The 16,698-nt window shown below is 36.8% G+C and overlaps 1 protein-coding gene across 3 annotated transcripts in view; it reads left to right on the top strand.

The window, feature by feature from the left end:
- slc30a6 (solute carrier family 30 member 6) overlaps positions 1-15,451 on the top strand; it is a 32,612-nt gene extending 17,161 nt beyond the window's left edge. The window contains exons 5-15 of one of the 3 annotated variants that reach the window (XM_053619239.1): positions 5,538-5,580; positions 6,390-6,455; positions 6,919-6,999; positions 7,888-7,923; positions 8,436-8,530; positions 10,347-10,395; positions 11,539-11,658; positions 12,623-12,725; positions 12,823-12,870; positions 12,991-13,059; positions 13,712-15,451. In XM_053619239.1, the coding sequence (XP_053475214.1) occupies positions 5,538-5,580; positions 6,390-6,455; positions 6,919-6,999; positions 7,888-7,923; positions 8,436-8,530; positions 10,347-10,395; positions 11,539-11,658; positions 12,623-12,725; positions 12,823-12,870; positions 12,991-13,059; positions 13,712-14,233 (1,232 nt within the window). In that variant the 3' untranslated portion in view covers positions 14,234-15,451. The remainder of the gene's footprint in view (positions 1-5,537; positions 5,581-6,389; positions 6,456-6,918; positions 7,000-7,887; positions 7,924-8,435; positions 8,531-10,346; positions 10,396-11,538; positions 11,659-12,622; positions 12,726-12,822; positions 12,871-12,990; positions 13,060-13,711) is intronic. The other 2 variants (XM_053619240.1, XM_053619238.1) reach the window with 2 other exon arrangements.
- Positions 15,452-16,698: the final 1,247 nt, after the last annotated feature.

Below are 16,698 nucleotides of genomic sequence, written 5' to 3'. Positions count from 1 at the left end.
AAAACATGGCAAGAGACTTACTGTTTCTGCTTTAGAAAAGTGATGATCAGTATTGTAACCTTTACTATGGTTTATTTCAGGATAATTTCTACTTGCTCTTTGCATGTCCTCCTGTCTTTTACTGCATTGTGCATAGGACAGATTCTCCACTTAGATTGTGCTGAGCTCCCGTATCAAGAGCAAGTCAAAATGAAAGTTGTGTGTGTGTGTGTGTGTGTGTGCATGTGTGGCTAAATTAGTGGTTCGCCAAAGGTCAAATGTCTGCTTTGCAAGTGACCAAACAACTTCCTGTTCTTAACTTTACTCTTATTATATGTCCTACCTTTTTGTTGTCTTTCAACCTTTACCGATTCATACCTCATACCACTACACAGAGAATTTACTCCATTTCATTTATTTCCAAAGATGAAGTCATACTAAGTTAGCCGTTATCTAAATTCTTTCCTTTGATTATAATCCCTCTGTTGCATTTTTGTCATCTGCTAATAACTGGGAGATGGAGAGAGACGGATGGTCAACAAACAGATCTTAAGCCTGAGCAAATTGTAATAATATTTTACTATATTATTTATAATGCAACTCTAAATTTTGCACCTAGTGAAAGTTTAGATATTGCAAAGCAATGACCATTATTATTGTTGTTGTTGTTATTATTAATGCTAATTAAGCAGCATCAGTGTTTTTTCAGACATTATGATGCTATAGGGTTTTTAAAAAATTATTTCTTGTGGAAGCCCTTAAGGCAGTAGGACATCAATAAAAGCTCCTGCGAGACATGTCTGAACTCTTTTACTCATTACTGACAGTCTACTTAACGTATAGTATTCCCTGCTCCATCTGTGGGCTTGCATTACACAAACCTATTAATTATTGTTGAAAACCAGACTATCCTACAATTTCAGAGGACAATCCTCACCATTTATCAAGTGTCAAGTCATTGAACACTTTTTAATGGACTGCTATTACAGAGAGCTACTTTCTGCTATTCTCTTAGGAATGAATATATACCAGTATGATTCTTGTGTAGAATATTTGATGGCTCAAGCCGTCAAGTTTGTATTTTTATTTGAGGGCCATCTTTTTTTCTATATTGACTTGTGGTGCTTCCCCAGAAAAGCCATTAGACAACAGAAAAAGCCACACAAATATCTTGAGTCATCATCAAGAAATCCAGATCTTATGAATATACAAACTGTAATTGCCCCAACACTACAAGATTCACTCTTCCTCTAGTAAATTGGTGTTGGATAATTGGTTATATTTGCATGCTGGAGAATATTTTATAACACAGCATTGTTAAATTCTCAAATCTTTTTTTATATATTCTGTAATTGCACTGCTATAATTCAGATTGAAGGTTTGTATTAGGGCTGCAACTAATGGTTATTTTCATAATCGATTAATTGGCCTATTATTTTTTTATTATTATTATTATTTATTTTTTGATTAATCGGATGGGGTGGGGGCAAACTTCCAATACCATTTTTTCATTTATTTAAAATAAAATCCACAAACTGAGTGTTACAACTATTAATTTAAGACTAAAACTTTACAAAACTATTTTTCCAATTATATAAGACTGAAAAGAACCCTATACACACACACCAGAATATATATTATTAATTTAGGACTGTACTTTTAATTCCATGCTTTTATTGCATCTATAAAACATAATACATAAATACTTGTATATATATGTGTGTGTGTATATGTGTGTGTATGTATATATATACACATACATATGTGTGTGTGTGTGTATATATATATATATATATATATATATATATATATATATATATATATATATATATATATATATATTATAATATATTAGTATTTATGTATTACTTTTTATGGATGCACAAAAAGCACTGAATTCTACAGTCCTAGCAATCCCTGGTTGATTGGTAGAACTGGTCATTCCCCAGGGATTGGTTCAAATACCAGGTTCATTTACATTTTATTGTTGGTGTAACATTTTATTTGACTCTGAATTATCTTTTGTTTATTTGATCAATCAATGCGACACTTGAACTTGTCTACCACTCATAAGTTTTTGCAAATTATCATTTCATTTGTAAGTAAATTTAAAATAAAACCATCAATGAACGATCGTCAGCTCAGCTAACGTGATATTTGTGAAAGCACACGAATAACCAAATTGATTAACTTTAAAACATTAAAAACATAAAACATTTGAATATATTTTGATACATTTAAAAAAAAACATATATATTATTATTTCAATATTATTTCAGCATTTTTAAAACATTCCTATAGACCCCCTGCAATTACACCACTGATCACTAGGGGTCCGCCGAAACACTGCACTAGGTGGTAGAGTGCATAGTGTAAGTGTATAGTACGTCATTTGGGACACAACTTTAGTATTTACTCTCCGAAGCATGTTTTCGGAACAGAAGTACCATAATGAGGAAATGTACTGCGAGCAGACCAACTAATCGATAACGAGATTCGTTGACGATTTTCATTCTTGATTATTATCAATTTCATCGATTAGTTGTTACCGCTGTAGTTTGTATTAATGCACTTATTATAATACTTTATCAATTCTTTGGTAACAACCCATTCACTTGGGGTTATGGTGGACGTTCCACATAATCGAAGCATGGTTTAAAAAAAAAAAACAAAAAAACGTATAACAAAGAAAAGACGTCTGATTGGTATGACGAAATATTTATGGAAGGAGTCTCTGGTGTCAGTGCTTTGTAACAAGTTTCTCACCAGTAGAGTCTTCAGGACAGAGCAGTTTATGATTTGCACTTCTTTCAATAACAAATACTGTGTTTTTATTGTTTTATTAACTTCAAGTGTGAGGAAAAAATAGAGACTGGTGAGAGAATTACGGTTTGTAGCTGCTATAATGCAAGTAGAGCTGCAACAACTAATCGCTAAAATCGATAATAATCGATTATGAAAATCGTTGATGATGAATCTCATTATCGATTAGTTGCTCTCTTCTGAAATACGCTTCGGGAAGGACAGATCAAAGTTTTGTCCCAAATGACGTACTATACACTTACGCGCTCAATGGACTGTCTCAAATGGAACATGAGCGTTTTTTTTTTTATTAACCGGAAGTATAAGCCAGACGATGGCACTTGACGTCAAATGCACATAATGTGACGCGGCTAGCTTTAGCAGAATACCTAGAGTCAACGTTACCTTTTATGCCCAACATGACCACAGTCACCATCAGGCGGAGGCGGAATCGTCAAGTGACGGCGGAAAAAAGTGTGTGACCTAAGTCCTCTAAGGCATGGGAGCATTTTATATTAAATGTAGTATAAACCTGCAAACTTTACAAAATGGAGCTTGTGTAGCATGGAAGCATGAAAGTGATGCATGAGCACAGACTTATGTTTATATCCAAAATTGCTTAAGAGGTTCATGTTAAATCAAGCTTATTGTCATATTATTTGTGTGCTTGCAGAGTAAATTCTGTCATTTATTATAATGGAAGTGATCTATTAGTAACGTTGCTCCTCACTCGCAGTGTAGACGCTGTGATAAGCAGTGGGAGCGCGAGTAAGATCTAATTAAAACACTGCGATCAAAGTAAACAGAAGTAAAACAGTATGCCTAAAGGCAGTGAGTAACAGAAATCATGAGGTGCAGTGAAAGTGGGATTTTATTATTAATTTAGGACTGTAGTTTAAATATCGTAATTTTTTTTTGTGCATCCATGAAAAATAATGCCTATATATATATATATATATATATATATATATATAACACTTTATATAATAAATAAATAGGACAAACAGTTGTGTTAATGTAAAGCTGTAGTCTGAAGTTTATATTTGTAACAGTTCTGGATTTTATTTTAAATAAATGAAAAAAAATGGTATCGGTAGTTTTTTATTTTACAGAGAAAAAATTATCGTCCGAGTAATCGATTATGAAAATAACTGATAGTTGCAGCCCTAAATGTGAGTGAAACAATGTGGACGTTCCACAACATTAACTACAAACGGTTACAAGTATAACTGCATTCTTTAATAAATTAAAACTAATAAATTTGATTTTTTTGTGAATTGCTGTGGTATTCGAGGAAACAAACACTTTTGAACATGATGTTACGGGTATAACAGCATGCCCTGTGTTATTCCTTGAATTATGTAATAAGAATTACAAACACTTTGAGAAGTCTGAACACGGCAAGTAATTCCCTTTGGAGAACTTAAAAATAAAATTGCATTTTGTAAAGCTCTAGCTAGATCTGTCTAATATGCTTTCCTGAGTGAGGTAATGTTCTATGATTTCCAGATTTTGATGGAGCCAAATATGAATTGCCCTGAACTATCTTAACTACTTTATATATGACATTTGTATGGTGAGAATAAAGAGTTGTAATTAAGGATTTGGTCAACAAAATCCAATTTCCTGGCAATAATATTCCCGGTCCACATGGACAGTGTTGCTCTGTGGCACACATTCACCTCAACTCTACCAGAAGCAGCGTCTCCGTTTACACCCAGAGAAGCTCATGTCAGCAGGGCTCGTGTCCTTCTACATTCTCCTGTTTCTCTCACCAGGTGTTACATTGTAGTCGATCAATAAGGCTTTTGGTTTACATCTTGGCCAATCTATCGTTATTTCAACATGCCGCGTCAACAGACACCCGAGCTCAATGACAGCCGAGCACTGCAGTTTGCAAATTCTCACTTACTTACCAAAAATACCAGGTTTCTGTGCGGTTCTGAGAGCACACAACGCAGGCGAATCCAATCGCCATAGTTCAACCTCCTTTACTTTATCCTTCTGTTTTGAATAACCAGGCAATGCTTAATGCTGTTTTAATGGACTTCACAGTCCCCCAGGGGTGGAAGAGAGAGAGAGGAAGGAGGGCAGTGGGCAATTTGACATGTTTTGGTGCTCAGAGCCTGCAGACGTTTATTAAATATTTAGCTCCCTGGTCCGGCTCCGTTTTCCACCACTGCTTCTCCTCCTTTCATACGCATTGATCGGGTCTGTAAACATACACAAGTGACCTTAATCTGCTAACAATATGCTACAAGGATTTGGTTCCCCTCCACCAGGGATTTGGATGTCTATCACTATTCAGTGTCTCTTGTATTTTTCTTCCTTTGCAGCATTTTGCAGATGTGCATATGAATCCAGCAACTATTCACAATGTTCTGCTTGAGGGTGTTTTTGTGACTCATACGACTCAGAAAAATAATGCCAATCAACCTTTCAGTGACAAATCAAGGCTTCAGCACTGTGTTTGATTGTATAAAGTGCACGTGTATGTGGACTTTTATTTATATTATACATCCTATTATACATCCTTTCCATGATGTTCACTTTGAATTGAATTGTAAAGAATCTTAAATTCCCCTTCATGTCCATAATATACAAATGAAATTTGCAGAGCTAGCCTTCAGTCTGGCTTTCTCAAGTCTTCTGCAAAGCACTTTTCTCAGATACTCCCTGCACCACCAAGCAAATAATTTTAGTGATATGTGCAATTTTTTGCTTTTTAACTACAAAGTTCTTGTATTCTCTTTCAGCCTTAACAGCCTACACATACCTCACCATTTTCGATCTCTTCAGGTAAGTGTCTGTAATACAATATTCACAGCCTGTTAAAGAGCATCTCCAGTGGCTTCTTTTCCTTGTTACTACACTCCTGTGTTCAAACGCCATCTGTCTTGCACAGAAAAGACCCTCCATGTTCTTCACTTGCCCATCGAACGTGGTATTATGTTCTTTCTTACAGCTCAAATACCATACAGAACAATACTGTACTGAGGGAGTGATTATAGTATACCTGAAAATAAGTCAAGGCACATAATTGGTGGGGGTGTAACAGTACGTTGAACTGAATTGTATTGTTTGATAAACTTATATTATGTGAGGTGTAATACATATTTAAACCTAATGAAGCCCACATTCCCTCCACCCCTAATAATTGGACCTTTAGGACCACTCCTACCTTTTTTAAAGCTTTAAAATGATTTCAATAATTTAAGTAATTGTACACCATATACATGTTCCTAGGTAAAATGTACATACTAAAGGTCTGTAAAAAAAAAAAAGCATCTTTTCAAAAGAAGTACTTTGACAAGGAAAATACTGTTTGCTACCTTTATTTCTGACTGTAGAAATTTAAAAATTAATAAATACAAAACTAATAACCGTGACATGAAATTGTCTTGTTCCATATGCCTAGCCTACTGATTATTTCTACCCAGTCACAATTTTTCGATGTTTCTCATGGAACGTTTGCTGGAGTTGCTCTTTTAAATCTTTTCTTATAAAGTTTCAATATACCTTTTAATATGATGTAAGGATATAATTATTTAAATGTTTTCTGCTTCTAGTGTTTTTCATAGCTTGCATCTCTGATTTGTCTATTCCAGTTTGATTACATGCCTCATGAGCTCCTGGGTGACCATGAAAAAACCAAGTCAAGCCTTTTCATTTGGGTAAGTAATTCATTTACGGTTTAATTCACTGCCAGCCATTTCTTATTAATCTAAGGCAGTTGTCACCAACCCTCTTCTTTGAGAGCTACCTTCCTGCAGGTTTCATCTCCAACCAAAATCTAACACACCTGTTTTAGTTGAACAGCTTATGGTAATGATTAGATGGTCAGGTGGGCACGATTATGGTTGGCGCTACCTTCTTCAGGAAGGTAAATCTGCAGGAACAGGGCTGGTGACCACTGCTCTAAGGCCTCCTTATTCCACAAGATCTCAATCACATCTTTACTGTGACACTGACCAAAGGTCATCATGACTTGCGAGTTGCATAGGAACAGGAAAACTGTTTTTCCTCCTGTTTGGCATTAATGCTGTCAGCTAAGCCTGGTTGTGTTTTCTCATTCTGACTGAACATGAGCAATGCTAAATCTGTTGTTTTGTTTTTCTGTGTGTGATGTTTCTTCAGTTTTGAACGCTTTGAGGTGTTGGCAGTGTTTGCCTCTACAGTGCTGGTTCAGCTGGGCGCTTTATTCATTTTGAAGGAAAGGTGAGCCCTTTCCTCTAAATGTTGTAATAAAATTTTTGTGTCATAAATGCCTAACTTACTTAATCTTTATAATTTTTTGCTACAATTTACAGGCCCTGTTCAGTTTGGCATTACCTTTAACCACAGCAGAACCATTAAACCTGGTTTATGCTTGTGAGAGTTTTCCCAAAATAATCTTTGGAAATTTTTGTACATTTAATTTATTCATTTAGCATATGCTTTTATCCAAAGCGACTTACAAATGAACATGAGGGTCTTTGTAAAGAGCTTTCACAATCATTCAGAAAATTAGGAAGACTTTTAGCTGTCCATCAAACAATAGGTAGCAGGTTACATTGCCACCTCACAACTCCAGGGATTTTTTAACTTTTCCTCAGAGCTTTGATTAAAGTGGAAACACTTTCACTTCATTAATGGAAATGCAGATACATTCTCTATGACCAACACTGGGTTGTAATAAGTGTCTTTGAAGTGAGAGAATTGCAGTCAAAGCTCTCACTGGTTTGTAACATCAATTCATTTGCACGTCTTTACCAAAGACCTGCCCAGCCAAAGTGGGCAGGTACTTCAGTTTCCATATTTCCATTTTCTGCCTGATAGTTATGAGCTTAGTATAACTCTTGGCATAATTTAATTTCTCCCTTAGAGCAGTCACAGCAATCACATGCTTTTGAACATTTCAGACCTTAATGTTTCAGAGATTACCGATATCAGCCTTTGCCGATTTGAAGCTTGTACATATTCCTGTTCCATAAACCTTCCATTATTGTAGTGTTGCTATTGTACTATAGGTTTACTATTGTTGCTCTGTCTCCTGATATTCAGAAGTGTAATGGAATTGCTGTGTGCGGTTATGTATTGTAATGTTTAGTGTTGTTTTCTTTGTAGCGTGGAACGTTTCATGGAGCAACCGGAGGTGCACACGTAAGTTTCCATTCCTTTTCGCTTACACACATGCATTAAGAATGCGCACAATTACACACCGTCTTATTCCCAAAAGTGTGTACATGCGCATGACTCCTGATCCAACAACAGTGGCATGAGACAACTAACCTCAGTGTTCCAGCTGAGTCCATACTGAGAGCACTAATCCTCTCCACACCACTAATGGGATTTTCAGATAGTCATTCCATGTTTCTCCAAACAAAAGATTAATGATCACATCTGTCCTCCTTCCCTTTGATGACATTTCAGCTTATAAACATTGCATACTTCTGGTCCAGTCTAAAATTCCTTCTGACACATTTCTGTTAAGACTTTCAATAATCTCGTCATGCATTTGGATAATGCTGTAAACTTATAGATCACCTGTCATATCTAATCCCTTATGCGTAATTCCTTCCTGACCTGACCTCACTTGGTTTGTTGGATTTGAAAGAATAAAATATTTTGATGTTTGGTTTATTGTTGATTTGCATTGTGCTGCTTCTCTGTAGGGGGCGTCTTTTAGTTGGGACCTTTGTGGCTTTGTTTTTCAACCTGCTGACTCTCCTTTCAATCAAGAACAAGCCCTTTGTCTACGTTTCTGAAGGTAGGTGCTTTTTTTTCCATTGCATTGTTCTTAAAGAATCATTGTAAGAAACTTTGCTTTTTGCAAAACAGGTTTGTCTAAAGGGTTTCCCATTCTTAAGAGCAGGGCAGACTTTACCATTAATCATTAGGCAAAGGTGAGCAGGTACCTTGGGCCCCGAGCTATCAAGGGCCCCCAAAACGCTGCATAAAGTTATGATTAAGAAAGTTTTATTTTTACTTTTTGCTAATCAATTATGTTTTTCTAAAAGTCCATATGCTAAAATGCCATCAGAATGCTTCATTTATGAGTGTATCAGCTACCGACCCCACTGCCCCACCCCGTTTAGAGCAAAGACAAAAAAAAGATTTGGCAAGGCAAGATGTAGTTCTGCAGGCGCTGACTGCTTTAGCATTACAGCCAAAGAACAGCGAGGCTGGGACCAGCAGCAGGGTTAATTTTCTCTCTCTCTCTCTCAATATATATATTACCACAATTTAGAAAAAAAGAATATTTTAATAAGCCGCTGTCCTCCCATACCATACAGGGACTTAAAAGAAGAGCTGGACATGAAAACAATATGTGAGCCATTTAGTCTATGTGTGATGTTGAAACATTGTCCTACCTCGGCTGAATGGGTTGTGTGATAAATTGTCCAAAAAAAAACATACAGTACATGCAAAATCCTGCACAAATCGAGTGAACAGTATTTGTTGGGTTGAAATAAAATCAGTTTGTACTAGTAGATTTGGGACATTTTTGGGGGGTTTTTTGGGACAACTTTGGCTTGGGGTACAGTTAAAATTTGAGTCCAATCAGTGAACAGATGACAGTTTCAATAGATAATCGCAGTACTTCAACTTACTTGTACAATACTTGCAAATAGTAAGTCTAGTACCTAAGCAGTACTAGGCTAGCATGAGTGAGCTAAGTAACTATCTGAGTAAACTTTGTAATGCAGTGCAAACATTGTGAATTTACTTTTACCTGTTCAGGACAACAGACTTTACTTGAGCTAGTAGAGTAATAGAAAGACCTGTTCTCCCAAGGGGTAATAGTGAGGGCAAGTCAACAAGGGCTTATTAAAAAGGGTATTAAAGCAGAGCTCTGGGCTGGTGTATCATATATTTAAGTATGGTAACTATTTTGTTGTGCTGAAATACATTCTAGAGCCAACGGCACCAATTTAGGTGCATTAATGTCTATTTATATACAATCCTGGACATTTAGACTTTCTGGACCGTAAATATTTGCATGACATACATAGTGTTCTGCTCTAATAAATTCTCAAGAAAGTTACATTTCTACTGCCTGCCAGGTGCATTCTCTGAAGTGAAGCTCAACATGACCTTTAATACAGCTATTAGCATGAGATTTTTATGGTATGGCCTTTTTCTCCCTGTTAATGGTTAAGGATTAGTAGAATTGCTGTTTGCATCTGTGACGTCTTTTGGTCCATATGCTGCAAAGCTATGATCAGTTAATGTATTAAGCATTGAGTTTTCGATTTTGATGTTTTTTTTGTACAACATAATGTGGAAGCTAAGGAGCTTTTATAGGAAGGACAACTTTTTCATTTTAAGTATCTCAGGTTACTGAAAAGTGCAATATAAATAAAATGTTAACTTACCGGATATTGTTAAGTGTGTGTATGACTGGAGAATCTCACCCAGGGGGTTTGCTGTCTTAGACTCGACCCTGGCCTGATCAGGTAACAAAATGGCTACTGTTACCTCACTTACCCACAAACAACGATCTGGACCAGGTTTTTTTTTTTTTTTTTTTTTTTTTTTTTTTTTTTTTTAAATAATCTGTCTTTTTTTTTGTTTTCAAACAGCTGCCAGCACCAGTTGGCTACAGGAGCATGTAGCTGACCTGAGTCAAAGGTAAGATCCTCTTTCACAGAGTCCTCCATCTGGAACTTCTCAAATGGAACACTTTGAATTTCGGAGACTAGGTTGTTAGGGAACATGTTGAATTTGTTGTTTAGAGATAATTACAGCTGAGATATGCACAACCAAAATTGTAAAAATGCACGTCCTTACATGGATGTGGTGAGTATAAATGGTCATGGATTTCCATGACTTCAGTGCTGGTGTAATTACTGGGGTCACTGGACTCTCTTCTGATTCCCTGTATCAGCCGTTTGCCCTCAGTCTGAGCGTGAATGTAGGATCCTGTCACCAATTTCAAACCATTTTCCCAAAGGCACATACAGAGACACATGCAAACTTAAATTGAAGCCACTAAATAGATAATGTGACAAGAGTGTACATGTAGCTTTCAACAAACAAAGCAAAAAATTTAAACCCTGTTTTGAGCTTTTCATATGTATGGTTTAATATTTTAAATTCAGATCCTGGTGTTTTGTCCCCCTCGGTTGCATAAAAGTTGTGAAATCTTAAATGCATGTGGGACCATCTTACAATAGCAGAAAGCTCAAATGAAATCTCTTAGAAGCAGTATGATGTAAAGATGAGCAGTAATGGTCTGCATAGAAATTACTTCATTTGAAAAACAAATGTCACACGTCTTTGTTTAATATAAATGCTAACCATATTAACGCCAGTGATTATTAGTGATTATTTTGAGTTTTTACTAGGTCATTTGAGGTTTCCATGTGGGTTAGTGAGATGTTAGTGATGAAAGTTCAGTTTGAGAATGGTCGAATGATTGGATGGTGATGTGGTTATTTGCCCATTGTGACAGGCTTGCGTAACTTATAAAGTATAAACATGGCATATCTCACCACTGCTCACTAGAGTGGATTTAATGACTCTATTGAAGTTTTGCTCCTGTGAAGGAATCGCAATACATGGCTTCTACTATGATTATATGAGCGCACCAGAGAGATTATCTGATTATAATAAACATGCCTCATCCCCTTCACTTTCCTCCTCATCCCCAGAGATTTTTTTAATAGTGAAATGAAACAACTTGCAGGTTTACAGCATGTTCACTGTTTGCAGTGGAATTATTTTAACACTGCGGAGAGGCTTGTGATAATTGCACTGTTTTTGTGTTTGCAGTCTATGTGGGATCGTCCCAGCATTGAGCAGCATTCTTTTGCCCCGAATGAATCCCTTCGTTCTTATCAACCTAGCTGGAGCTTTTGCTCTTGGAATCACTTACATGCTCATCGAGATTAAGTAAGGGCATTAAAATATTTCTTCCACATATCATTTCCCAGATACAACTGAACTACACTCACATTTGCAGTTTTATATTTTCAGTTAGTCAATCCTTGGCTATAGTGACGATTATTAAAACTTAAGTGCTGTGCAGCATATTGTAACACTGGCTGTACAAGTTTGAATCCCAGGAGCCTAAGGAGCAAAATTGGCCTTGAGTACTGGGTTGGGTCTCTCACAGCATCATTAGCCAGTTGAGCTCATGTATGAAGAAGTGGGCTGATGGCACTTTCCTGCAAGTATCTTGTGCTGTCCTGTGATGCAGCATGAACAGCAGTTGGCTGCATCACTTGTCGTGGGGGAAGCAGGTGTTGGCCTTCACTCTTCATAGAGGCAGCTGTCATATAAAAGGGGAGAGCTGGCTGGTGGGTGGGAATTGGCAGGTGACCAAATTGGGAGGGGATATGATGCTTAAAAATTTATCAGCACTAGTTCTTGATAATGATGGCTCTTTATTTGGGAGAAAAGCATGTAATTTTTAAAAAATGTATATCTATATTTAAATTTTACTTGGATAAAGTAGGTAAAGTAATTGCAGCCTTCCAAAATAGATTAAATTATAAAATCTATTGATTGACAAAGACTAGATATAAATTAGAAAAGATCAGGCAAAATAAATTCTTAAAGTATTTGAGACATTCAGTTATTACGAATTGTAGATCTGAATAGTTGTAAAATCAAGCTAAAATAGAAGTTTATGAGCAGTGTTTCATACAGCAGCACAGACTTCCACATGTGGCAGTGTATTTGGTTATTCTTTTTACAGAAGGACATTTCTATAATTAATTTAAACAGGCCCCACTCTGATTATCCATGTACCTGATTCCCAAGCACTGTTATAGCAAACGTACAAACTCTACACAAAAACATCCTTTTTAAATATAATGTACATGTAATCACACAGGATTCTGTGTTTTTGCAGCAACTATAATGCAGTGGACACTGTTTCTGCTGTAGCTATCGCCCTCATGACCTTTGGCACCATGTATCCCATGAGTGTGTACAGTGGAAAGGTCCTTCTCCAGGTATAATTCTGTGTCATTAATAATGGAAAAATCCTTCCGGGTATAATAATATACAACATAATTGATTTATTGATAATGTTCCTCACTTTATGCACAGACCACTCCGTCCCATGTCATTGGACAGCTTGACAAAGTGCTTAGAGAGGTGAGTTTCATAGCTGTTGACAAGATTAACTAAATCATACTAATTCCAGTCTAAGATCTAATGTTTATACAGGTATACAACCAAATGCTGATCTTTAACAATACTTAACTCTTCTTCCAGGTCTCTACACTGGATGGAGTTTTAGAAGTCCGGAATGAACACTTCTGGACAATTGGCTTTGGCTCTCTGGTGTGTTATTGGAGTTTTTTTTGTTGTTGTTTTGTTTATTTAGCCACCTTATGATCTTATCTTTTTTTTTTTTCATTCATTCATTCATTTATTTCATTCATAATATCTAGCACAAGCATATAGTCCAGTTTTCATATTATCTGGTCGTTATCTTTACCTGTTAGTGTTTTTATATTGTTCTGTTTATTCCTCAGTAAGGTACATAACCTGTTATAGAACAAATAATCAATGATGGCGTGATCTGATGGCGCCAGACCTAAACCTACCCAGTTGATTATTTTCCTATAAGAGTACATGCTGAAGGGTTTTACTCCTCTTATTCCACAACAGTTTGCCAACAGTTATTATTTTTTATTTATTCAAGTGTCTTACAAGTATCAATGGTGTATAAACACCAGAGACTGTTGTGTGTGGAAATCCCAGGACATCTGCAGTTTGAAATACTCAGATCAGTACATCTGGCACTAGCAACCATGCCACAGTTAAATTCACTGAGATGACATTTGTCTTCATTCTCTTGTTTAGTGTGAACATTAACTGAAGCTCTTGGCGTGAATCTGCATGATTGTATGCATTCTGCTATTGCCAGGTAATTGGTTCATTTATTTTAGCAATCATTTGTTTCCTTTGTTTTGTGTTCTTGGAAACATAGGCCGGCTCTGTCCATGTGCGCATCCGGCGGGATGCCAACGAGCAAATGGTGCTGGCTCATGTGACCAATCGCCTCCACACACTTGTCTCCACACTCACTGTACAGATCTTCAAGGACGATTGGGTGCATCCATCCTTGTCCACTGGCCCTCTCAACCTCTCTGATATCACAGTTTCATCTGGAAAGCAACTTGAAGAACCGGAGCCACTGACTTCCACTCCCTCTAAACCAAGCAGCCCGCCCGAGTTCTCCTTCAACACACCTGGCAGGAATGTGCGACCTGTTTTACTCCCAAATATTCATCAGCAACGACCTTATAACTTGGGCCTTGCTTACGGATCTTCACCATACAATACGATGCTCAGTCATGGCCTAACGCAACCAGGAAGCAGCCTAGGTGTGGGTTTGGGGACAGGACCAAGAATCCCCTCCGTTCAGAGCTACAGGACTTCTTTTAGTGCAGCTCCAAACATATACGGAAGCAATCTGCTGCCTTCACAGAGCAGTCAGTATAAACACTGATGTATTGTCCAAGTTGGACTAAAACATCGACTAAGAACAGGCTGAGCTGCAGAGGACCAAAACTATATTTAATTAATAGGACCAACAGTCTTCTCTTTTAAGGACTTTCTAATTGCATTAATATTTTTTTTGTACTATTAAACAGATCAGATGTTTAAAAATGTATTATGTTGTTTTCCTGCTGCTGATGCTTTAAGAGGGTTGTGTTATAAGAGGTCATGATTTATTCTAACTTTTGGATTCCACAGGAAGCGAATTGACTTGTGTTAAGAAGATTTTGGTGTTTTATGATTTCAGATTGCAGGTTATTGTCTGCCCAAAAATGCTTGAATACAAGCAAATATCTGTATTGCATTTGAAATCAGACACAATTGAATCATCTACTGTAAGAGGATTAAATTGTATCCAGTAACTACAGAAATCAATTACTCATATCAAGTAATGGTAAACCGTTTTGATGGGAAATATGTCAGATAAGGGATAATGTCAAAATGCAACATCTGCATAAATATTTCTACTTAAGGGAAATATCTGTGTATTTTTATGACTGTAGCTGCAGTAGCTGTCTATAAGACACCAAACTGATTATTCCAGTTAAGATGTGCAACCTAAATATATCAAATGTGTGGTGGTCTGGGAAAACATGTCGATATTGCTGTGGCTGAATCCCCAAAATCTGTCAAAAAATCTGAAAAAACTTGTAGGCATTATAAAGTCCTAAAAGTAGATAAAGAGAACCCAATTAAACAAAGGAGATAAAAAAAAATTATACTTGGTCATTTATTTGTTGAGGAAAATAATAAATATTACATATCTGTAAGTGGCAAAAGTATGTGAACCTTTGCTTTCAGTATTCAATTCAATTCAATTTTATTTGTATAGCGCTTTTTACAATTGACATTGTCTCAAAGCAGCTTTACAGAAATATCAACATGGTATACAGATATTAAAGGTGCGAATTTATCCCAACTGAGCAAGCCATTGAGTGGTGACGGTGGCAAGGAAAAACTCCCTAAGATGTTTTAAGAGGAAGAAACCTTGAGAGGAACCCGACTCAGAAGGGAACCTATCCTCATCTGGGTAACAACAGATAGTGTGAAAAAGTTCATTATGGATTTATATGAAGTCTGTATGGCCTTAGGAGCAGCCGTAGTCCCAGCAGTCTGGAATTAGAGAAGATTTGAGCTCCATCCAGAGGCAGAAAGGATCTGGATCTCTAGTATCTCCATAAATTCATGTGGGGCTCGGCGAAAGGAGAGAGGGAGAAAAAAGATAATTATGACTGCGAAGTAGTAGAACAGAATCTAGTCAGGGTAGGCTTGAGTAAACAAATACGTTTTAAGCCTAGACTTAAACACTGAGACTGTGTCTGAGTCCCGAACACTAATAGGAAGACTGTTCCATAACTGTGGGGCTCTATAAGAGAAAGCTCTTCCCCCTGCTGTAGCCTTCACTATTCGAGGTACCGTCAAATAGCCTGCATGTTTTGATCTAAGTAGGCGTGGCGGATTATATAAAACCAAAAGGTCACTTAGATATTGTGGCGCGAGACCATTTAGTGCTTTATAGGTTAATAAAAGTATTTTATAGTTAATGCGAGATTTTACTGGGAGCCAATGCAGTATTGATAATATCGGTGTGATATGGTCGTACCTTCTAGTTCTAGTTAGGACTCTAGCAGCTGCATTCTGGACTAACTGGAGCTTATTTATATTCCTACTGGAACATCCAGACAGTAAGGCATTACAGTAATCTAATCTAGAGGTGACGAATGCATGAACTAGTATTTCCGCATCATGTAGTGACAATATGTTTCTTATTTTAGAAATATTTCTGAGATGAAAGAAGGCTATCCTAGTAATATTATCTACATGAGCATCAAATGATAGGCTGGAGTCAATAATCACTCCAAGGTCTTTAACTGCTGCACATGATGAAACAGAAAGACCATCCAGAGTAACCATGTGATCAGAAAGATTACTTCTAGCTACACGTGGGCCTAATAAAAGTATTTCTGTTTTATCAGAATTAAGTAGAAGGAAGTTAGTTAACATCCAATGTCTAATGTCCTTTACACAATCCTCAGCTTTACTAAGCTTCTGTCTGTCCTCTGGCTTCGCTGAAACATACAACTGTGTATCATCAGCATAACAGTGGAAGCTAATTCCATGTTTACGAATAATTTGACCTAGGGGTAGCATATATAAAGTAAAGAGCAGTGGGCCTAAAACAGAACCCTGTGGAACTCCAAAAGTAACCTTTTGCATGTAACGCATGGAGAATTCACCATTTACATCTACGAACTGATAACGATCGGTCAGATAAGACCGATAAGGCCAGGAGAGGACTGTTCCCTTAATACCAACAACATTTTCTAATCTATCAAGGAGAATAGTGTGATCTATAGTATCAAAAGCTGCACTAAGGTCGAGTAACACAAGCAGAGAGACACAACCCTGATCGTA

This window comes from Ictalurus furcatus, chromosome 29 (assembly GCF_023375685.1).
Source record: "Ictalurus furcatus strain D&B chromosome 29, Billie_1.0, whole genome shotgun sequence".
Classification (NCBI taxonomy): Eukaryota; Metazoa; Chordata; class Actinopteri; order Siluriformes; family Ictaluridae; genus Ictalurus; species Ictalurus furcatus.
Note: the sequence above shows the minus strand (reverse complement) of the source record. Positions and strands in the feature narration are given on the sequence as shown.